Source organism: Xenopus laevis, chromosome 7S, assembly GCF_017654675.1.
Source record: "Xenopus laevis strain J_2021 chromosome 7S, Xenopus_laevis_v10.1, whole genome shotgun sequence".
Classification (NCBI taxonomy): domain Eukaryota; kingdom Metazoa; phylum Chordata; class Amphibia; order Anura; family Pipidae; genus Xenopus; species Xenopus laevis.
Window position 1 is genome coordinate 77,440,096 of NC_054384.1, and position 24,258 is coordinate 77,464,353.

At 39.4% G+C, this 24,258-nt stretch overlaps 1 protein-coding gene across 1 annotated transcript in view; it reads left to right on the plus strand.

Annotated features, from left to right (window-relative positions):
* The first annotated feature begins 47 nt into the window (after positions 1 to 47).
* noc2l.S (NOC2-like nucleolar associated transcriptional repressor S homeolog) overlaps positions 48 to 24,258 on the plus strand; it is a 70,269-nt gene continuing 46,058 nt past the window's right edge. The window contains exons 1-9 of the mRNA XM_018227831.2: positions 48 to 309; positions 3,515 to 3,676; positions 7,003 to 7,183; positions 11,402 to 11,533; positions 12,730 to 12,847; positions 15,387 to 15,474; positions 15,802 to 15,880; positions 22,618 to 22,728; positions 22,978 to 23,091. Coding sequence (XP_018083320.1) covers positions 290 to 309; positions 3,515 to 3,676; positions 7,003 to 7,183; positions 11,402 to 11,533; positions 12,730 to 12,847; positions 15,387 to 15,474; positions 15,802 to 15,880; positions 22,618 to 22,728; positions 22,978 to 23,091 — 1,005 coding nt within the window. The 5' untranslated portion in view covers positions 48 to 289. The remainder of the gene's footprint in view (positions 310 to 3,514; positions 3,677 to 7,002; positions 7,184 to 11,401; positions 11,534 to 12,729; positions 12,848 to 15,386; positions 15,475 to 15,801; positions 15,881 to 22,617; positions 22,729 to 22,977; positions 23,092 to 24,258) is intronic.

The following is a 24,258-nucleotide window of genomic DNA, read 5'->3' on the forward strand; positions in this document are numbered from 1 at the left end:
AATACTGCCGCGTATCTGTTATGCGCCCTCCCGCACCTGTTTTATTTTCACACACACACGAAATTGCGTTGCTTTATTTTACGTTTGTTTGATAATCTGATTACAGTCCAAAACGAACCTATTTATTACATTTCCTGATCTACATTATGGGACAAATTATACTAAACTATAGAACTGCGGCACTCTCACATTTTCATTAGCCGCCCATTCTACAACCACAAAACTTGTCTGGAAGCCGCGTGGCATTGTGGGAGAGGAAGCGCTAAGCACGTGGGTAGGAAAGCGCAGCATGGCGGCCCCTGGCAAGAGGTAAGAGCTGGGCAGATAGCGGAGGGGTTTAAGTGAATTGTGGCGTAGGAGGCGGAAGGAGAACGAGAGTGAACATCTTCCAGTGTTAAATATTAGGGTTGGCTATTGCTGCTATTCACACTGTCACAGATGATTCACTTCATGATGTACTGTCTCAGTTCTGGGGATACGAGTTTAGTGAACATTGTTGTTTCTATGAAAACTTATTTGTATGGAGACATTATCGAGACTGTGTTGCCCACAACAGGTGAATGGGAAGCATACCTTTACTTAACCTGTTTATTTACAAGTCTTTCAAAAGCAAACCAGCCAGTAGGATACTAACATTCCGTGTTAAATAAGGACTAGGACATTATTTCTATTACTTGCTTTTCTATCACTTATGGCTGTGCTTGGTGACAGCATTTCTCTTCCCTATCTGCCACACATCAGCATCTAGACTGGGTTCTGTGTTGGGTTGTCAATCATAATGATCCACTCCAGGAATTATTTAGTTTTAGCCCATTCTATCATATTACCATTAGGATATATGGGGGGGGGGGGTAAAATCACGAGCTAGAGCCAGCACCATTCTTATAAACTCACCGGCAATGTACTTGCTGATAAAATAGAAATGCCCAAAAGAGCCTTCATTGTTTCTCTGCCAACCTCCCCTTCTAACCGCAGCCCTGGCTACTCACATTTTTCTGGCCCATTCACCTTTTTTCCACAAAACCTACCTGTTTTCCCACTCCCACACAGGTCTGGACTGAGAATTAAAATAGGCCCTGGCATTTCAGGTACACAGAGGCCCAGTCAGCCCATATAGAAGCCCAAACAGGCCCCACCAGCCCACTAAATACTGACTTTCTATGGGACCTTATAGCAGCCCCTCTGGCATTTGCCAGAACCCACAGATTGCCAGTCTGGGCCTGCTCCCACACATAACAGCCCAGCCCCCATTCTGAAGACCAGTATTGGGTAAGAAAAAAGTGGCAACCAGAGATGATCCTAGCGCTAAAGCCACCCTGGGACCCAGGGGGGCCACATCTCTAAGGGTCAGGGCAGACTCGGGGAGATTAGGCACCCGACGATTAATCTCCCCAAACTGCCTTCCCTTCGGCTAAAATTTAAACCCCCGGCAGGATGGCACTCGAAGCAATTCGTTTTCCGAAGTTGCCCGAAATTTCCCTGTGAGACAACTTCAGGGCAACTTCAGAAAACGAATGCTCCGAGTGCCCTCCCGCTGGCGATTTACATTTTAGCCAGCGGGGAGGCAGTTGGGGAAGATTAGTCACCCTGAAGAAGAGGTGATTTGTCGCCGGGCGACTAATCTCCCTGAATCAGCCTGTGTGCCCTGACCCTTACACAGAGAACGCAATTGCGGTCTCTGCAGTAGAAAAGCAGAATTTCTGGTTTAACAACTGGAAATTCATCCCTTCAAGGGGTTGGTCTCCTTTGCGATAACTTTTAGTATGACGTAGAGACTGATATTGTATGAATTTGTATATGGGTTTTCATATTTTATTATTTGTGGTTTTTAAGTTATTTAGCTTTGTATTCAGCAGCTCTCCAGTTTGCAATATCAGCAGTCTGGTTGCTAGGGTCATTTGGACCCTAGCAACCAGACTGCTGATTTGAATATGAGACTGGAATATGAATAGGAGAGGCCTCAATAGAAAGATTAGTAATAAAAAGTAGCAATAGCAATGAATGTGTAGCCTTACAGAGCATTTGATTTTTAGATGGGGTCAGTGACCCCCATTTGAAAGATGGAAAGAGTCAGAAGAAAAAAGGGAAATAATTAAAAATCATAAAAAAATAAGTAATGAAAACCAACTGAAAAGTTGCTTAGAATTGTCCATTCTATAACATACTAAAACTTACTGTAAAGGCGAACCACCCTTTAATTTTATTCAGCAGCTCTACAGTTTGCAATTTCAGCAGTCTGGTTGCTGGGGTCCAAATTAACCTAGCAATCATGCACTGATTTGAATAAGAGACTAGAATATGAATAGGAGAGGGCCTGAATAAAAAGAGGGGTAATAACAATATATTTGTAGCCTCACAGAGCATTTGTTTTTTTAGAAGGGGGTCAGCAACGCCCATTTGAAAGCTGCAAAGAGACAGAAGAAGAAGGCAAATCATTCAGAAATGATAAAAAAAAAATAATAAAGACCAATTGAAAAGTTGCTTTGAATTGGCCATTCCATAACTTACTAAAAGTTACCTTAAAGCTGAACCACACGTTTAAAGTTCTCAGAGCAGCTTTTTGCCTCCCCTTGTAACTTGTGGCGAACTGCCAACTGGGACAAGGTTCTCATGGTAGATACGACCCCGGTGGCAACCTTAATTCTAACCAAGTACCATGGAGCAATCCTCTTCCTGCTTCTTCTTTATTTGTGTCAGGTGCACGTGCACATTAGGGTGAAAAGCAAAAAAATCAGGCTTTTTCACCCTATTGTGCATGCATCAACCTAGAGACATTGGAGAATGAAGAAAGAAGCGGAGGAAGACTGATTGCTCTGTGGTACTCCCTCAGAAGTATCCCACCGGTGGAGTTTCTGCTAACAGGAGCACCGGCCCTGGCTATCCGGTAAGTCATTATAATCACTGGAGGTTCTAAGTGTGAAAAGGGAATCAGATGTAAAAATAGTACAGAACTAGATTTTTACTCTTGACTGTTTTAATATACATTTTTTTTATAAATATGTAATAAACATAATACATTTACTTGACATCCACTGAAGTGTCATAGGTTCGCTGTTCAACTCAACTTCTACAAACACACTATAATAATTTCTATAATATATCGAATCAAAATGGACAAGTCAGTGGGAAGTCTGACTAATATTTCAGATTATATTTCAGTTTAAATTTCTACATACAGAAACATGAGAAAAACATAGAAATTTTTGAAGTTGATAAATAGATGTAGAATGAACAAAACAGCAGGCTGGTTACTAGTTGCAAGCTGAACAGCTGTAGAGTTAGGGGCAGACAGGGAGATACACATTGAGAGGTACAAAGTATTGTGTGCTTAGATGTGATTCACAGCTGGTTAGTCTCTCAAAAGTCCTGTCCATTTTGTTGATTTTCCAAAGTTGTAGAAAAGACAGTTTATTGTAGAAAGATACATTTTTTTGTAAATTATTAAAACCCAGGCATCAGCATCCATGTTCCAAAATTATGTAAAAATATTTGCATAATATTTGTTTCCATTTAGGAAATTAGCTGACCTCAATGTAGAAGAATTTCTAACTTCAGCTTTTGACTCAGAGGGAGATGGGGACTCTGCCGAGGAAATCGGTGAGGGATATCTGGATAAAGAGGAAACAGCAAAACAAGTGAAACAGAAGAAACCTCTGAAGAGTAAAAATGAGGAAAAGTAAGTGTTTAAAGGGGTTGTTCAACTTCACATAAATGTAGTTATCAGATCAGATTAGGTCATTTAAAGTACATTTGTAAAGCATGTCTTTTAAAAAATCTGGTTCATTTTCATGAACATTTCCTGTGAAGTTAGAATTTCTTTCTAGGGCAGGAGTTAGGGTAAAGGTGGCCATAGTTGCCAAACGAGCGGATCTTTCCCCGATATGCCATTAACAAACATGGCTATACCGTATGGCGAACGATCCGATTACGATGTGCCCTGGGTTCCGACGGGATCGGTCGTGTCAAAATCAAACCTGACCGATCGACCAAACGACTGATCTCCGCTGGACGAAAGATGTCGGCACACGCCACACACGATCCGAAAATTGTACGAATCTTTGATTCGTACAATAGGATCTGTGTGTCTATGGCCACCTTAAGGGCACACGGGGAGATTTAGTCGTCTGGTGACTAATTGCCTCTTCTTCTGGGTGACAATCTCCCCGATCAGCCTTCCCCTACCTTTCCACCGGCTATAATGAGAAATCGCCAGCGGGATGGCACTCATGGCGCTTCGTTTTCCGAAGTCGCCAGAAGTTTCCTTGCAAGGCAACTTCGGAAAACGAAGCGCCGCGAGTGCCATCCCGCTGGCGATTTCTCATTATAGCCGGCGGGAAGGTAGGGGAAGGTAGATTGGGGAGATTGTCGCCCAGAAGAAGAGGTGATTAGTCACCAGGCGACTTAATCTCCCCGAAGGCACCAAGACCCCTTTTTGCACAGTGTGTAGTGTATCGGTGCATTGAAACTTGCATTGGCAGTAGCATCTTCAAAATCTTCTGTGTATGCCCACATCCTATTGCCTATTTTGCATTCGCTTTTCCCATTGGTTAATTTACTTTTAAGAAAGTAGCTGGCTCTTCCCTGTCAGGCATTATCAACTTTGCATTGATTCAGGACGCTGCTGCAAGTAAGACAGGGACGCAGGCACAGAGTGTGGGGGAGCACAGATGCAGCGGGAGGGAGGGGGAAGCGTTTGTTTCGGTGAGGCTGTGAGCTGCAAACAGTCTGCTAGGAATTCTGCATGGGAGCACATTTATTTCAGTGAGGATTTCAGCATCTTTTACATTGGGGTACACATGGTGGGGGAGGAAGGCTGTGAACTGCTTTTTATTCAGATGATAAGGGAGGGTGGGGGGAAAAGCAGAATCTTTGATGCCAGGACGCTCTTACTGCATACAGAATAAATGAGACGCCCCCGGCCTGAAAACTTTCTCTGATGGCTTTCTGAGAAATACCACTATTGTAGTAAGTTTTAAATGGCCCTTTCCTGTAAACAGAGACTTACATTTTTTTTTCCTTTCTCCTATTTTTTTTAATGGTGCTTTTAACTGATTCCACCTTGCTTTTCCTGGAATGGGAGTACGATTATTATTTAACCCCCAGTGATAGAGTAGATTGTTCAGATTGGAGTAGATGTTCAGATTGGAGTAGATGTTTAAAAGTCTCAGCTGTCAATCATATATTGCCTGCCCCTCCTCGATGCCTTAGGATAGAGGTATTGATGTGCGAGTCAGGTACAACCCAACTCACACTCGACCCCGCCCTCCCACAACCCAGCAAGACATCCAGGGGGCCCGGCAGCGCTGCATTTTTTTGAAGATCCGGGCCCCCCTTACGAGCGCCCGAGCCGTACGTCTTGCCTCTTCAGTGCCGAATGCGGAAGTGCCGAAAAGCCGAAGCCGATGCGACGAAAAGACCCGAAGTCACGGAAAAAGCCGAAGTCCCGAAGTCACGAAGCGCCGAAAAGACCCGAAGTCACGAAAACAGCCGAAGCCGAAGTCCTGAAGCAGCGCAAAGACCCGAAGTCACGAAAACAGCCGAAGCCGAAGTCCTGAAGCGGTGAAAAGACCCGAAGTCACGAAAGGAGGCGAAGTTGAAGTACTGAAGCCATGAGTTCAATTCTACTGAACACCAGTTTGTGTTTTTTTTTTTTTAATCCCCTGGCCACCAATGTATTATTTTAATATTCTATAGGCCCCTGCCACCAATCTTTTTTTTAAAACTTTTGTTTTTGGGGCCCCAATTTTTTTTTAACTCGTAAGGGGCCCCTTGCCACCATTGTTTTTTTTTTGGGTTTTTTTTTTTAAAAAAAAAATTAATTTTCTTTTTGGTGGCCCCAAATTTTTTTAACTTGTAAGGGGGCCCCTGCCACCAGTTTTTTTTTTTTTTTCAAAAAAAAATTATTTTTTTTTTAAATTTTTTTTGGGGCCCCAATTTGTTTTTAACTTGTAAGGGGGCCCCTGCCACCATTTTTTTTTTTTAAAAAAAATTTTTTTTTTGGGGCCCCAATTTGTTTTTAACTTATAAGGGGGCCCCTGCCGCCAATGTTTTTGTTTTTTTTTTCAAAAAAAAATTAATTTTTTTTCAAATTTTTTTTTGGGGCCCCAATTTGTTTTTAACTTATAAGGGGGCCCCTGCCGCCAATGTTTTTTTTTTTTTCAAAAAAAATTAATTTTTTTTCAAATTTTTTTTTGGGGCCCCAATTTGTTTTTAACTTAGAAGGGGGCCCCTGCCACCAATGTTTGTTTATTTTTTAGTTTTTTTTACATTTTTTTTTGTTGGGGCCCCAAGTTTTTTTTAACAGGGGGCCCCTGCCACCAATGTTTTTAAAAAAAAAAAAAATTTTAATTTTTTTTTTTTGGGGCCCCAATTTTTTTTATAAGGGGGCCCTGACCATCAATAGCTTTTTACAACTTGTGTGGGGGGGGGGTTACTTTTTTAGCGCTGATGTCTGTGTGGTCTTTTAACTGCGATGTGGGCGGGATATGGGGCGGAGCTTGGTCGTCAGTGTGGGCGGGGCCCAGGGGGCCCCAAAAATTTTGTTGTACGGGGCCCCGTGATTTCTAATGGCGGCCCTGGCCACAGGTCTCTCTAAAATCTCATTTGATACCAAAATGCATTTTTCATTTATCAGAAATCTTGTGTTATAAATGAAAACTATAAAAGAAGTGCTGTCAATACGTAACACCACTAATTTCACTAGGATCCGAAACATCTTCAATGGTAATTATTGCCAGCCACAACTAGCTTGCTATTTTTGTATCAGATTCATTGTCTTTTGTTTCCATAGATAAAAACTGCATAACCCTATAGGATAACTTGAGTTGCTTTAACTTTTATTGATCCAGTATATGAGTAGTTTGACGTGCTGGCTTGCCCTGTTAGGCTTCTTAGAGGGATGAAAGCACAGAATTACGTCGAGAAAGCATTCCCCTTACGTTATCCCTGTATAGGCAAAGAAATATCCATTCATTATTAATTTTCTTCCTCTTCTTTATTAAGGAAAGGAAAAAATAAAAAAGGTAAAGCTTCTGAACACAAGGACCAGCTGTCCCGCCTTAAGGACAAAGATCCTGAGTTCTATAGATTTCTGGAGGACAATGACCGAAAATTGCTCAATTTTGACGACTCTGACAGCTCAGATGAAGAGAGTGGTGCTCATCAGCTGCCTGACCACCTGGAGGTAAGAGAGGGAGAGATACGCATCCTTCAGTAAAGCATAAGAAAAGCAAGCTGACTTAATATTTAGGTCATACACAGTGTTTACTGAAACCTGGAAATACTGCTAGCTGCCTATGTGTATCTCAACTGTATATGAACTGTTTGCATCTCTCTCTGCTCAACTTTATGTTGTACATCAATGCATTGGCCTAAAAAATCATCTTTATTTAAAGGTGTAGAAGGTGGTGGTCAACTGTCTATTTGTTCTCCTACTCCAAAAGCAAACATGGAGATAGCTTTTGATAGAAATTTAAAGGGATCCACCACCAAAGAAGTGATTTTTATCCATTTTTGTAAAATTAAAGGAAATGTAATTCTAGGCCAATTTCCAATGTACATTGATTTAAACATTTTTACTGTAAGTCAGGGCTCCCAACCTTTTTTACCCGTGAGCCACATTCAAATGTAAAAAGAGTTGGGGAGCAACACAAGCATGAAAAAGTCCCTTTGGGGGCCAAATAAGGGCTGTGGCTATTTGGTAGCCTCTATGTGAACTGGCAACCTAGAGGACTCTCTGCCTGGCGCTATACTTTGCTTTTATGCAATTAAAACTTTCTTCCAAGCCTGGAATTCAAAAATAAGCACCTGCTTTGAGGACACTGAAAACAACATCCAAGGGTTTGAAGAGCAACATGTTAAGAGCTACTGGATAGGGATCACTGCTGTAAGTTATTAGTAATTGTGGATGCAATTGAAAGCAGTGTTTGTCGGTTCCTTTTTTTCCCCCTCTGGGTCTGACTATTAAACCAATGTAACGAGTCAGTACTCTTTCAGATCTTGTAATCAGTTGACTTACTGTATTGATTCCACAGTCCAAGCCACAAGTACAGAGAATGTAAATATCCAGATAACTGGCTTTCAATAGCAATTATATTGATAAATAACTTTTAAAACTTTTTTTTAACAGTTATAAACAGTGAAGGAAAACATAATGAAAATCAAGTTTGATATATATTTACATTTTCAATGGTTTTAAAGTTATTTTGTAAATGTAACTGCTATTAAAAGAAGTATCTAAGCATTATAAATGTTTACATTATCTGTACTCCTGGCTCTGACTTCTGAAACAATGTTGCAAGCTAGCAGGTTACAGCTGACCTAACAGCTAGAGGAGACCTGACTGTTAAGCTAGCCAGAGGCGCAAAGATAATACGAATTAAAGTTTTGTACGATTTTCGGAACGTGTGTGGATCGTCCTGACATTTTTCGTACCATGGACCGATCAGACAGGTTAAAAGATTTCTGTCGGCTAAGGATAGTTTCTCTTCAATTATTGCCTATCTAACGATATCAATGGGTGACTGTCATTACTATTGTCGGCCATAACTTTCGTATGATTGCTGTCACAGGCAGAATATAGTCTGATTTGTTCTTTTACTACTTTATTTAATCTGAATGATTAGTGGTAGGTCAGAAGATTGCGACTTCCAATCATTCGACAGATACAAGGCTAAAATATTCATGTCTATGGCTAGGTTTACATTGATTTAAAGGGGACCCATCACCCAAAATGATTCCAAATCCTATGTTATCATGTTAGGCAAGAAAAGTTAACTTAAATTACACTGTATAAATTATTTGAGTCTTGTTTCCATCGGTCTGGGAACTCATAATTATAGCAAAGCAGGCAGGAGCCATTTTGGGGACACTGTTATCAGGGCAAGCCTTGCATCATCTCAGAATCTTGTTTGCGCACCAGAATGGGGGGACCTGATGTCCATCCCCATGCCCTGGCTACACAATTAAGAACTGGGTGTATGTGGGCAGAGCAGTGACATCTAGGAAGTGCTGAATGGAAAGTAATTGCTTGCAGGCAGGCAATATTTGATTGACAGCTGAGATTTTTAAATGAGTTTACAACAGCTATGAACACGTCAATAAACAAAAAACAATTTGGATTTCATGTTTAATTTGAAAAGGACTTTTGTTATAGAGTTTTTTATGTCTGGGTGACAGGTCCCCTTTAAGTATTAGTTCTATAGAACAAAAAGGTGTATATAAACAAATACTGCCTTCAGTTGCACTTGCATTTATAATTAACTTTAAAAATACACATTGTGTATTGTGAAGTTTCACTTTAAAATGTGAATGAAGAATGAACTATTTTGCTGTCAATTAAAGTGGCAAATGAAAAGGATTTTATTTTTAAACACTGTTTTAGGAAGAACATTTTTTTCATTCTTCAGTACCTGGTGCTGTGCCAGTCCATACGCAGTCATGCATCATTAAAAATAATCAGTGCTTTAACACTATGGAACCTCCTCACCTTTTTAGACACTTGCATAGTATATTCACCCTTTAAGTTTTCATGCAAGTAGCACTTGCAACCCAGAACAATAGTCCAGGTAAAAGGTACGCAGGTAGAAAGGTAATAATACCACAGCATATTTTACACCAGAGGTTTACATAGTTGAGTTGGGTTGAAAAAAAAAAAAAACAAATATTACGCTTGTCCAAAAAAGCCTCCAAGCCCATCTTAAAGGAGAAGGAAAGTCTTCTTCCACTTGGGGTTGTTAGGCACACCCAAGTGATTTTATATACTTACCTAAATCCTCGGGCCGGTGCTGCTCTCAGCAGAAAACTGCACCGGCCCGGGGTTCTTCCAGTGAGCACCACTGAACGAGCTTCTTCTTTCTTCTGGCAGCTGCTCATTCGCAGTAGAGCGAATAAGCCAAACTTAAACTAAAAAGACGGCTATTACGTTCTACTGTGCATGCGTCTGCCCTGCGAAATTTAAAGAAAGAAGAAGCCGGAAGAGGATCACTCGGTGGTGCTCGCTAGAAGAACCGCGTGCAGGTGCAGTTTTTTTCTGATAGGAGCACCGGCCTAGGGTTTCACGGAGATATATATACAATCACTTGGGGTTCCACATAATGACACTACCTGGAATAAGACAACTTGCTATTATCAAAAACCCTAGATCCTTCTCAATTAAGGAAACTCCCAACACACTGCCATTTAGTATATAACTTGCAGTTATATTATTTCTGCCAAAGTGCATAACATTGCATTTATCAACATTGAACCTCATTTTCCAATTTAGTCAAATCAATCTGCAATTTAGTATCATCAGGAAAAATAGAAATGTTGCTTTCAATGCCCACCTCCAGGTCATTAACAAGTTGAAAGCAAAGGACCAAGTACAGACCCCTGCGGTTCAACACTGGCCCAATTAGAATTTATTCCATTTACTACCACTCTTTGTAATCTATGCTTCAGCCAGTTCTCTATCCAGGTTCAAATACTATGTTCCAGTCCAATATTCCTTAATTTAACAATTAACCTTCAGTGTGGTACTGCAGCAAAAGCTTTAGCAAAGTCCAAGTAGATTACATCCACTGCCATCACAGAGTTTCCTTCTCCCCTCCTCATTAAAGGCAATCGAATGTCTGGCATGATCGGTTACTCCTAAAACCATGCTGGCGCAAATACCTGGTACAGGTATGGAAACTGTTATCAAGAATGCTTGGGAGTTTTCCGGATAGTCGATCTTTACGTTGTTTTACTCTTCATACCTTAAGTCCACTAGTAAATCATGTAAACATTAAATAAACCCAATAGGCTGATTTTGTTAGTTTGGATCGAGTACAAGGTACGGTTTTATTATTACAGAGGAAAAAGGACATTTCAAAAAATTTGGAGTCTATGGGAGATGGCCTTAATCGTAATTCAGAGCTTATCTGGGTTTTCGGATAACTGATCCCATACCTGTATTATGGTTTGCAATGAAGCCAAGTATCTTATGCCTTAATACCCCTTCAAATAGCTTTTCTACCACTGATGTCAACTAAAAGGCCTATAGTTTTGAGGCTGAGAAGGGGATCCCTTTTTGAATACCGGCACCACATTAGCAATTTGCTAGTCTCTCAGCACCATGTCAGAACTCCGTGAATCCTGAAAGATTATGTAAAGAGGTTTGACAATCATAGAACTAAGCTCGTTTAGTACCCTAGAATGAATACCAACCGGTCCCAGACCTTTGTTCATCTTTACATGTTCTAGTCTCTTTTGAATCTCCTCTTGCGTGTCCGTGCGTCTTTTGTTGTATTACTAATTGGTTCCTCATTTGTGTAGACCAATGAAACATATCAGTTTAACATTTGAGAGCTGGGGTAAGGCCTAAATGCTCATGTGAAAATCAACATTCTTCTTTATTTGTTTCCTAATTTTTTATTTGAAGGAAATGAATGGGGATGAGGATCATGTTGACGAAGATGAAAATAAAGAGGGGGCTCAAAAGCAGAAGAGGAAAAAACTTGAGCAGATCATTGTGACCATGAAGATGGTGGATAAGTGGAAATCAGAAGCCAGGGTAAGTAAGGTTGGATAAACCATTATAATCTGTTATCTTGACAAGCAAACAATGTGTGTTATCAAATTTCCTCTTCTTGGGCTTTAAACTGCACTGTTTAGGATATAAAATATCAATGCTTAATATATAAAGGGTAATAAGCATAGAAATCAACAAAATGCAATTAAGTGTAATGCTACTGTATAATAAAATATTTATTAAGACCAGGGAAATAGAACAGTGCATTTGAGTGTAAATGTAAATTGTTCCTACAACCCTCTTTTCACATATAATAAATAATCGAGACATTGAAATACTCTGTTTAGCAGTTGAGTGATCTCTGAGCCCTCATGTAGTCTTTCAATCATAACTGTAACTTATACTAACTTAAAAAGTCATAGGCTGTAAAGATATATAATGAAAAAATAATTAGATGCACAGGACTCAGAGAAACACAACATGGCTGCTCTAAGTCTGATCTAGAACTGCCTGCCAACACTAATGTATGATAATGTATATTTCATATCCTTCTGTGGCTACAGTGCACTGGGTGGCAAATAAGGCAGGTTAAATCCAGTTATTTAAAGACATGTGCCTAATCTGTGTTTTGATACTGAATAAGAGAGAAGCATGTAGCCTCAGCTATCTCTAGTAGTAGCCTTCGGTGCTAGTGCTGCAAACAGTGAAGCTGCCCTGCATTGATAACATTATGCTCAGTGATCTCTCCTTTGGAATAGGCTTTGCTCTGATTTTATTTTCCGATGCAGTTGAACAATAATGTAGAGCCATAAATATTCACAGCAAACTTTGTTTATCTTTACTTTTATGTGCACTATGTGATGCTACACTGCCTTCTTTGTTTAGTTATCTGCAACCTATTATTTTGTTAAATAAATGTTATCCACCACATTCATTCTGATCCCTGTACACTACGGAAAAAAGTTTTGCTGATAATTATGCACATTTTTCCTTAACTGCGAGTTTGAAATTCCAAGGATCACATTAGATCATTGATGCATTCCTCTACCAACAGGTCTCTAATGGCTTCCATTATGATCCAATTATTGGTCTAGTGGACCAGAGATCAGATCATCACGATTGGCCCACTGTGCTGGTGACCAGATAGATAAAGATCTACTTGTTTAGTGACCATGGAAAATTAACAGATCTTGCGATGTTTGCTTAGAATTAAACTGGGAATTTTTTTACTTTTTCAGACTGATCTAAGGCCCAGACTATTCCATGAGATTGCCCAAGCCTTTAAAGCAGCTGTAGCAACCACAAGGGGTGAGGAAGGTGACGATCCCAGCAAGTTCAAGGTAGTTGACAGTGCAGGTAAGTCCTATTACTTCTACAAAAGTAACCTTTTATTCTTTTATAGTAGACAGAAAATTCTTTAAAGAGATACTGACACCAGAAATTAAACTCTTTTTTACATTGATCATAATATTGCCTTTGAAAGCTACTTATAACTTTGCCATAAAGTATTTGCCCAATGCCACACTATTGGGTTGACTGTGCCTCTGGAGTCCAAGTTAATATCCTCTCAATCTCAGTGTGCACCCCCACCTCAGGTGCATGGAGTAAACATCAAAATTGGAGTTACTGAGAGAAAGGACAACACTGCAGTGCTAAGCTGCTGAAACTCGTGTTTTTATTCCACAACATGTTTCGGGCCCCAAGGCCCTTTATCAAGTGTGACACTTGATAAAGGGCCTTGGGGCCCGAAACATGTTGTGGAATAAAAACACGAGTTTCAGCAGCTAGCACTGCAGTGTTGTCCTTTCTCTCAGTAACTCCAATTTTGATATTTGCCCAATGCTTTTACATTACCTGTCTGATGCCCCATGTTCTTGTATGAGGTGGCTGTCATATTTGTGCAGCAGGAGTCCATTAGAATTGGAAACTTTAACTGACAGACTGAGATGGGACAGTCAGGTTGGCAAAACAGTCAGGTTTAAAAACTTCAACTAACAATTACTTATTAAAAACAAACCTTTCGGCAAAAAACAACATGACTTATAGGTAACTTTTAATATACTTTCATATTTTAAAAAGTCGTTTTTTAGTGTCAGTATCACTTTAATGTTGAGCACTTACAACACAAACTGAATACACATTGTTAAACATTCAAAGGGTTTCCGGTTCACAGGTTTCCTCTCTTAGCTAATAGTAACAGAAAATAGACTGTCTTTTAATCTTAATTTTTTTTCTAATCTCAGTGGATTCCCTTACATCTGCTGGAAGGGTTTAGTGAATAACGCATCAGAGTGTATTGAATGGTCTCCTTATGTATTTATATATATTAACTTGTCCACCTTTAAGGATTCTCTGCCAAATCACAGTGTGGCTTGCCTTCCATACTGTTTACCAGCTTAGTCGTACTTTTTTCATATTATATATTTGATACAATATGTAATTTCTAAGCGTTGGAGATCAAACTCTTCTGCATAAATAGGTGGTACCTTACCTATACTTGAACATATTTACTAGCCTTTATTTTATGGTAAGTCGTTTTTTGATGGGTTGGGGGTGAGTTATGAAGGTTCGAATATGAATTTTTGCTAAGATTCTAAATTTTTTTTGCACAAATTCAAATTATATTATCAAAAACCAAATGTCTGGTGTTTATTAAGTAAAAAAAAGTTGGCATCTAAAAACTGGCTAGTTCGTGTAGAACAAAAATTCAAAAATATATTTCCAGTCAATACTCAAAGTTAAAAAGATTGCTCTTTATTTATCATAAATATTAAAAAATAGGCATACAGACCAATTGATGCTCCGCCTTACGCGTTTCGCACCCACAGGCACTTATTCATAGGCATAGTTCGTGTAGAAGTCAATGGGAGAAGTCCTGGGTAAAATTCAAGCCATTTTTTAAATAAAAAAAATTTAATTTGAGTTTGTAAAGATGAAGGGGGGTCTACCTGGGGTGGGGGGGTCTACCTGGTTTGGGGGGGGGTATGTGGTTTTTGTATACAGGGTTGAATTCTCCTTTAAGCAATTTATCCTATCTTTTAGAAATTCTCACGTTTTCCTGTAAAAATAAAACCATACCTTATACTTGATGATAACTAAGCTGCGTGAATCCGTCTGGGTGGTAAAACAATTCTGTTGGGTTTATTTAACATTTAAATGATGTCTGTCAGACATGATGATCCAAATCCCAGGTTCCAAGTATTTCAGATAAGAGATCCCATACCTGTAGGATATCTAGGCCAGACTGTCAAATATCATGTTGGTACTTTACAGTACAAAATATCATAAGCAAAATACTGGCATACTGTTATTTTTTAGAATAATAATTTGAGCACTCTTTACATGTCTGATAATAAATATATTGCAGAAATGGTGATATGTTAAGTCTAATGCTTAACTGTCAAACTATTAATCATGCATTGACTCTATTGGAGGCTTGCTGTGTTCTGCAAGCTATTGTTCTTTAACTCTTTCTGCAGAAGAGTGCAATTTGCAACGGGCATTTCTAAATATTTTGGCACTTTCCCATCCATAAGGCAGAGTTATGTTGCAGACGTTATAATTAGCAACAGACTTCTTAACTTTGAAGTTTAAGTGTAATTGGCGAATAGATAAGTGATAAAGAATACACCTCTTACTAAATTCATTGAGCTTGTGTATTATGTTATAATATGTCTATACATATGTGTAAAAACAGTGCATATTTTACAAGTGTCTGGTTGCTGTACACACTTTGTGGAATGAATATTTCTGCTTGCTTAGTGAATGAATGCAAGCTTGGAGTGGGTTTGTTTCTAGTTTGCTATTAACCATCTTATTGGAAGTAGAATAAACAATGCTAACTAGTTAGACACTGCCTAAAAGCTCCTTTAATATTTATTTGTTCCTTTCTTAGTGTTCAACGCCTTGGTGTCCTTTTGTATCCGTGACCTGTTTGTGCAATTAGAGAAGAAGCTTCAGCTGAAGCCTGCAAAGGGCACTAAGTACGTTTTTGGGGGTTTTACCTGTGCTTTGTTCTACCTAAACATAGAAATGTTAACAATGGAGACACTCTGGCATTCCAATGTGGTCAAACCTTTAGGTTCCAACTAACACAGTAAAATTTATTTTATTTTCAAGTTGTGCAGGTTCAGAAGCCTTTGAATCTGCCAGTAAAATCCTCAGGGAAGTCTGCCATTTTGTTGTTCTGTGTATAAACATGTTAAAATGTGTGGGAATGAAAGCCTTTACACTAGAGGTGAGCACTTCGTCTCTGTGCAGGTCCATGAAAGCTCTCAGCTCTCATCTTAGTTTTTCTGTTTGTTTTACAGATTGGTAAATCCCTCTAGCAGTTTGCTTTGGAAGAAGCTTCGCTTGAACATTAAAATGTACCTGAACTCTGTCATCCAGGTAAGTCTGTGATGCTTATGCCTTTTCTTGAGAGAGACATTGAGTCACCAAATGGAGGCGTGGGAGCATTAGTGCGTATGCACCCTGTGGAGAGAAAACATGTTTTTGTTTTTTTTTCCAAAATGCATCAGTTACTGCACTGAAATCCATTTTTAAAAAGAGCAATATATGCAATTTTGAAATCTGACATGGGGCTAGACATATTGTCAGTTTCTCAGCTGCCCCCAGTCATGTGACTTGTACTCTGATAAACTTCAGTCTCTCTTTACTGCTGTACTGCAAGTTGGAGTGATATCGCCCCCCCCCCCAGCAGCTTAACAAAAGAACAATGGGAAGGTAACCAGAAAGCAGCTCCCTAACAAAAGATAACAGCTCCCTGGTAGATCTAAAAACAACACTCAATAGTAAAAGCCAAGTCCCACTGAGACTGATTTAGTTACATTAAGTGGGAGAAATAACAGCCTGCCAGAAAGTAGTTCCATCCTAAAGTACAGGCACAAGTCACATGACTGAGGCAGCTGGGAAACTGACAATATGTCTAGCCCCATGTTAGATTTCATAATTTAATATAAATAAAAATCTGTTTGCTCTTTTGAGAATTGGGTTTCAGCGCAGAAGTCTGCTGGAGCAGCACTATTAACTGATGTGTTTTGAAAAAAACATGTTTTCCCATGACAGTGTCTCTTTAATGTACGCATTCAAATATCTTATGGGGGTAGTGCAACTTTGAATTAACAATTTTTCTAATGATGTTGGCTGTGATATTCTGAGGCAATTTGCAATTTTGATTTTAGAATATTTGAATAGTAGCTTGTAAGCAGCCAGTTTGTAATTTCACCAGCTATCTTGTTGCTAGGGTCTTATTAACCCCAGCAACCCAGCAGTAGTTTGAATGAAAGACTGGTAAGTAAATAGGAGAGGACCCAAATAGAATGATACCTAATAAAAATAATATATATATATTGCCAGTTCAGATTGTATTTGTGTCTTTTTACTGAGTAAGCATATGTCATAGTGTATATATTTTCCTCTTAAAGTCAGCAGAACAAGTTTTATTATGCCAAAAAGGCAATATGGTTACACTCTAAATCCACTGGACCACCTGTGCTGGACTTTGGAAAAAGGTTATAAATTATTCCCTACCTAAACAGAAACTTGTATATCAAACCCGTGGATGTCCTGCTAAATTTGAGTCCATTTGGGACCTTGGCTGGAGGCAAATGTATTGTGTTGATTGAGTTCCACATGCAGTACTAGAAGGGAAGAAACAGTAGTATCTTTGTAATGTTGTTTGATGATAGCTTGCCCCCAGCTCAGCTTTTCTGCTCTCTTTCCCTCTTTCTTCTATTCCTTCTTTATTCAAGAGGGGTGTGTCGATTTTGTATTGTAACAGCTGATGAAAAGTGTCAGTTGCACAATGTTTCTATCTACAACAGTGAAAATAAGTATCAAACACATCACAATTTTTATCAGTACGTATATTTTTAATGGGGCTATTGACATGAAATGTAATCTAGATGTTAACAACTCAAGTAATCCACACATACAAAGAGCTAAAAAAGAAAGTTCGTAAATGATGTGGAATGGCACATTGAACACACCTTTAAAATGTATATAATACTTAGTAGAAAAGCCTTTGTTGGTAATGACAGCTTCAAGATGCCTCCGGTATGGAGAAACTAGTTGCATTCATTGCTCAGGTGTGATTTTTGCCCATTCTTCCATAAAAATCTTCAAATCTTGACGGTTCCGGGGCCCTTTTTTATATAAACTCTGATCTTAAAGTGATTGATTGACTGGGCCATTCTAGAAGGTTTATTTTCCTTCTCTGACACCAGTTGAGCGTTTCCTTTGTTTGGATCATTGTTTTGATGAAATCTCCACCCTTGTTTCATCTTCAGCATCCTGGTTTCATTGGCTAGTCCAAATGTTTTGCAGCAAACTTTAAATGAGTTTTAACATGCCTTTTCTTCAGCAGTGGAGTCTTGTGAGGTGACCATGCATAGAGGCCATGTCTGTTGAGTGCATTACTTATTGTTTTCTTGAAACAACTGTACCTGCTAATTAAATGTCTTTCTGAGGTTCTCCATGAGGGATCCTTGGCTCTTGGACATCTCTTTTGTTTATTCTTTTGACTCCTCTGTCATAAATCTTGTGAGGAGCACCTGGTCATGGCAGGTTTAAAGTGAAATATCATTCTCTCCACTTCCGTATTCTGTCCCCAATAGTGCTCACTAGAACATCCATTAGCTTAGAAATACATCTGTAACCAATGCCATCAGTATGTTTTGCAACAATAAGGTTATGAATGCCTTGTGATTGCTCTTTGCTTTTGCCCAACATGAGAGGCTTCTTGTGTGATACCTTGGTAATGAGAAACCTTTTTAAAGGTCATCAATTAGGACTAAATCAGCTGATATTATCCCCAAACTAGGGAAGGACCTCACACTGTGCTCCTCCTATAGGCCGATTTCATTACTCAATATGGAAATTAAAATTCTTGCAAAAATTTTAGCTAAGCGTCTTGTCAAAGTTGTGTCTACAGTGGTGGAACCTGATCAGTCTGGCTTTATGCCTTCTAAATCAACCAGCTTTAATCTGAGAAGACTGTTCCTTAATTTACAACTGAAACACGAAAATATGGGTTCCAGGCTGGTGGTTTCATTGGACACGGCTAAGGCATTTGACTCGGTGGAGTGGCCTTACTTATGGGAGGTAGTAACTAGAATGGGTTTCGGCCCTTCCTTCACAAAGTGGCTTCGGCTGATGTACAGTGAACCCAAGGCATCCATCCGGGTTAATGGCATTACTTCCGTACCATTTCGCCTGTCAAGAGGTACTCGCCAAGGGTGCCCTCTCTCTCCGCTCCTATTTGCGTTGGCAATTGAACCTATGGCCATAGCAATTCGGCAATCTCGGGGGGTACGGGGATTCCTCTACAAGACAATTGAGGAGAAGGTCTCATTGTATGCAGATGATACGCTCCTATACTTAGCGGACCCACATGAATCGCTCACCTCTGTACTTGGGATTGTCAAACAATTTGGTACATTCTCCGGCCTTCAAATTAATTGGGACAAGTCCATACTATTTCCCCTTGATGGACAGCTTCCAACTGGGGTGGCCGCAAACTGTAACCTAAAGGTGGCGGACAATTTTAAGTATCTAGGGATAACGGTGCACAAAGATCCGACATTATTTTTGCAGCATAATTTGCACACCTTACTCCGTAAATTTAAAGAAACACTTGCACACTGGACCAAACTCCCTCTCACGCTAATAGGCAGAATAAATATATGCAAAATGATTTTTCTTCCTAAATTTCTTTATGTACTGAGTAATACCCCCTGCCACATACCCAAGAAAGCCTTGCAAGATTTAGACCGAACACAATCTGAATTTATTTGGGGGAACAAAACACCCACTCTGTCCAGAGCCACTCTCAATGCTCCCCACGGTCAGCTGGGACTGACTTCTCCCAATTATGAACTCTATTATCTTGCCTCCCAGGCCTCACACGCGGCCGGTTGGAAAGTGTTTGACGCTGACAACCCGGCATCCATAATAGAGGCACTCTATCTTACTTCTGTGGAAAGCCTGCACAACGCTTTATATAGAACTCGAAAGGATCTTGGCCCTTTGTTACCTGTAATGGATGCCACTAAGAGAGCCTGGGATGCAATTGTGCAAATCACTAAAGCAGATACCAGTCTTTCTCCAGATTCACCTTTATGGGGTAATAGTAATTATCCACACTTAGCCACATTCTCAGAGGTGGGAACCTGGACTAAATTTGGTCTAAAGCGGCTGTCACAAGTATACGCTGATGGAACTCTTCGCACGCTGCCTGGCTTTCGCCAGACCCTCTCTCTGCCTGATCTGTCCGAATTCCGTTATAACCAGATTCGCCACCTCTGCTCCGCGCAATTCCCAACCCCTCCTCAGCACCTGCAATACACAGGGATGGAAACTTTGATTTCTCAACCCGCCAAGATCAAGCTCCTATCCACTACATATAGGCACTTAATTTCCAATAGATATGATCCTCGACCCAGGGTGAAGTATAAGTGGGAGAGTAGTGGGGTTCATGTCGACCCAGATGATTGGGAAGAAATTATAGACAACCTCTATATCCCATTAGTAAGTGTAAGAGACAAGCTCATACAGTTTAAGATAGTACATCAAACATACCTCACCCCTCAGAAACTATTTACTATGGGAAAAGTAGCCTCACCCAGCTGTCTGAGATGTGGTGCTCCTGTAGCTACTTTCATACATTTAATGTGGGATTGCCCAGTGATATTCAGATTTTGGAAGGCAATTTTGAACTTCATGGCTACCGAACTGGAACTCCCCCAGATACTTAACCCTGCTACTTGTCTTCTGGGTCTCCTTGACTCCGTGATACCTAGAGTAAACACTAGATGCCTGATGAGGTTGCTCCTCTTTTACGCAAAGAAGGTCGTTGCCCTGCACTGGATGGGCCCATCGCCACCATCTCTGAGTAGATGGATTGGACTGGTTAATTCGCAACTGGAACTGTACAAGCTCACGTACTTAGCACGTGGATGCCCAAAGAAGTTTGAGAATATTTGGAACCCTTGGCTCGAGTCGCCAGCCACCTCGAACAACTATTGATAGATACCTTTTCAGCCGTATCCCCTTCTCCCCACTTTCCCCTTCTTTCTTTCCTTTCTAACTTGCTTTTCTTCCTTCTAATTTTCTGTTGTTAAAATTCAATAAAAATTAACCTTTAAAAAAAAAAAATCAGCTGATATTAATTTGCACCGATAGGGGGCAGGATTGCTTTCTAAATACTGACTTAATTTATGGGCTTGTTTGTTTTGAGTTCTTTTTATGTGTGTATTACTTGTTTTTTATGTGTTGTTACCAGTCTCATGGTGTAAATTTCATGTCAATAGCCCATTAGAAATATATATTACTGAGAAAAAGACATGTTGAATACTTATTTTCACTTCTGTAGATCAGAAACATTGTGCAACTGTCAGTTTTTCATTGGCTGTAAGTCCCATGGCCCAACACCTATAAGGGAACGGAACAAATAAAAAGAAAATTTATGTTAAGCAGAGGGAGAAGTGATGTTCTGGTGGATTCTGTTTTTAATTGCTATTGATTTGCCTAATACAGTGTCCATATTTTACTAAACTTGGCCCATGACTTCATATAGACACATGTTATCCAAAACCTTGGGAAGAGTTATTCTCATCGACTTTATAGCTATTTCCTGATCAGCCTCATGTTAATTTTTTTTCTTGTGCCATGGTCTCTGTAGATATACAGTTTATTAAAAGTTCAAATCTCTGTCTCTTCCTCATTATTTCCTCACTTCTTGAAGCAGTGTTCAAAATGCAGTGACAAATACAGCTTTGTGGTGACCTATACAGAATCCAGCATAGCACTTATATAAAGGGCATGTAAAGGCAAAAAATAAAATCCCATTTGTACTTTCTTGAAAAATCTCTAATATATTTTAATTAAAAATGTGTAACCTTTTTAAAAGAAACCTGACTGTATGCAGTGAAATTCTCCCTTCATTTACTGCTGTGAATAGGAATTGTCAGACGGTCCCTTACTGCTTTGCTGGGAAACAATCATACTTATGAACAGCAGGGAGAGACCTGCCTTACTTCCCAGCCATGCAGAACTCAAGCAGCTTTGTTTTTTTTCCTGTAGAGATTTGTATTGCATTTTATTTTTGCCTTCACATCCCCTTTAGTATTCCCAACTCCAGCTGCAGGGACAAAGATTTAAACAGATAAACTGGGATTCTATTTGGAGGATTATTTTGCTGCAGCCACTGGTTCTGCAGAGTTGGAGAACGTTTGTATTAAACAGTACAAAAAATATAAAATCCACATTAGATTACATGAAAACAGAGGACCCAGTGCAGTCTGCCTATTCTGATATTAATCAGTCTTGCTGTATCAACTTCTGGCAGATATAATTTGACTTGTGCTGTTTTGATAATTTATGACGATCTCTATGCAGCCCAGACCACACTGAGCATGTGCACAGTCTATGTTTAACAATGTTACAAGATGGTGACCCCATGTGACCAACTTTGAACGCATAAATTATTTGGTTTATTAGGCTTCTGGTGCAGTAGGTTCATGTTTATGTTTAATATGCAAAATACAGCATTTCTAGCCTTTATTCTATTTTAGACTTTACTTCCCCTTAACATTTTGCCACACTGAGCAGGCATTTGTCTTCCACTCGCCTAGATAAATAAGCAAAGTGTTTCTAAGCAATTTATGTGAGCCTTTTAGATAAAAATTAATTGCTCTGATCTCAAGTATGTATTTAGAATCCCTGCTATAAACAATAAAATCACCTTAGATTCCACAATCCAAGCTTCCATTCTGCCCTTGGCAATATCTGTTACTAGGCAACTCCCAATCATGCTTGCAGGAACATTCTGGTGTGGTAAGCACTAAAAGGGTTAAAAAAAAATTTCAGCAGGAGGAAAAGTTTGTGAATGTTTTATCCCCCAGTTTGCTACTATTTTTTTCACTAATGTGAATTACAAATACAATAATAATTTTTGCTTCATTCTTGATTGCTTTTCATGAAACCAAAACATTGATAAAACAGTTTATAATACTTCAGTAACATCCATTTCACAAAGGGTTTAGCAATGGCTTGTGGGATTTTTAGTTCACAGGGGCAGTTTGTTTCTGTAGAGTAAAGTTATAGCCCTTTCTTCTTTCTACCAGCTGCTGACTTGTCTGACAGAGGCTACTGTGGGAGCAGCGGTTCTGCAACATGTGAATAATATTGTACATTATTACCTGTGTTTTCCAAAGCATACTCGACTTCTTCTAAAGGTGAGGCTTAATTTCATTTGCATTCTGATCAACTGTTATTTGTTGCATTTAGGTGTAGTGACTTCTTTTACTTGCAAGACTCCAGCTTGATTATCATAAAGTAACTTTTGGTATAAAATCCCCTATTTATACCTTGGCAGCCAGGACCGGCAACATTGAAAATAAAATTTTTCCTGCAAATTTAGAAATGTTGTTTATTTGTTATAATTTTTTTAATTTATTTTTAATTTTTACCTCTCAAATATATAGCAATGTATTGTTTTGTGGAGCAGTGGTGAGGAAACTGTGAGAGTTGTGGCGTTCTTAGTACTAAACAAGATCTGCAGACACAGAAAAGATACATATCTTGACCCAGTGTTAAAGGTAAGACCAACGTTTCTTCCTTTTGTTTGTGTGCTTGGTGTAGAGAATGGAATTTTAGGACTGATTTATTACTCTGTACACTTCTATTACAGGGTATCAACGATTAGTACTTGGTTATGTAAAATCTTTACCAATCTTCAATGAGTCATGGAATAGATTCTCTAAAATTTTAAGCCTTCCATTGACTTGCACTGTGTTAATTTTTGTGTCTGGTGGGGTTGTTTGCCATTGTCACTGAGCTCTAACATGCCATAGTATAGAATGGTGTTAAACAAGTTCTGATAAAATGGCTTTGAGAAAAGCAGTGAATTGTTTTATAAATGTCACATTGTTTAACACTTTCCTGGCTGTCAGAAAAATGTTTAAAGGGGTTATTCGCCTTCCAACACTTTTTTCAATTCAGTTGGTTTCAGATAGATCGCCACAAATAAAGACTTTTTCCAATTACTTTCTATTTTCTATGTGTGACCGTTCTAATACTGAAATGTAAAGTCTAATTTTTCACCTTCTAAAGCAGCTCTGGGAGGGGGGTGTCGCCGACCCTCTAAAGTTAACTGTTCTAAATTGATACATTTAGTTGATACATTTCTTGTTTTTATTACTGCTGAGCTGAATACCTGGGTTTCATTAAAGGCAGCTCTTAGAATTGATACAATAGCTGCTAATACTCCAGAGACTGCTGAAAAATGTATTGAGTAAATGTTGAAATATTGTAACCGTTTATAGTCTTTACCTGAATAGAGCTGTCAGACTCAAACACCAGAGACGGGAACTTTAAACTTAGATTTTGGAAAAACAGTAAAAAATAAAAGATGGAAAGTATTTGAAAAAAGTCTTTATTTCTGGTGAACAATTTGAAAACAATTGCACTGAAAAAAAGTGTTTGGAAGATGAACAACCCCTTTAAAGGAGAAGGAAACCCTTTCGGCGCAAAACCCCTCCCCCAGCCTACTTTCCCCCCGGGCAAATGCCCCTAAGTTGCTACTTACCCCTCTGCACAGGTCCTCTCCCGTGGAGTTCGTAGGCGCCATCTTCTCCTGTACAGTCTTCCTGGTTTGCCCGGCGTTTTGCGGCGCATGCGCAGTAGGAGCATTTGCCATTCAGCTCTACTGCACATGCGCCGAAAGTCACGAAGTTGCCGAAAAAAGAAATGAGAAAACTTTGTGA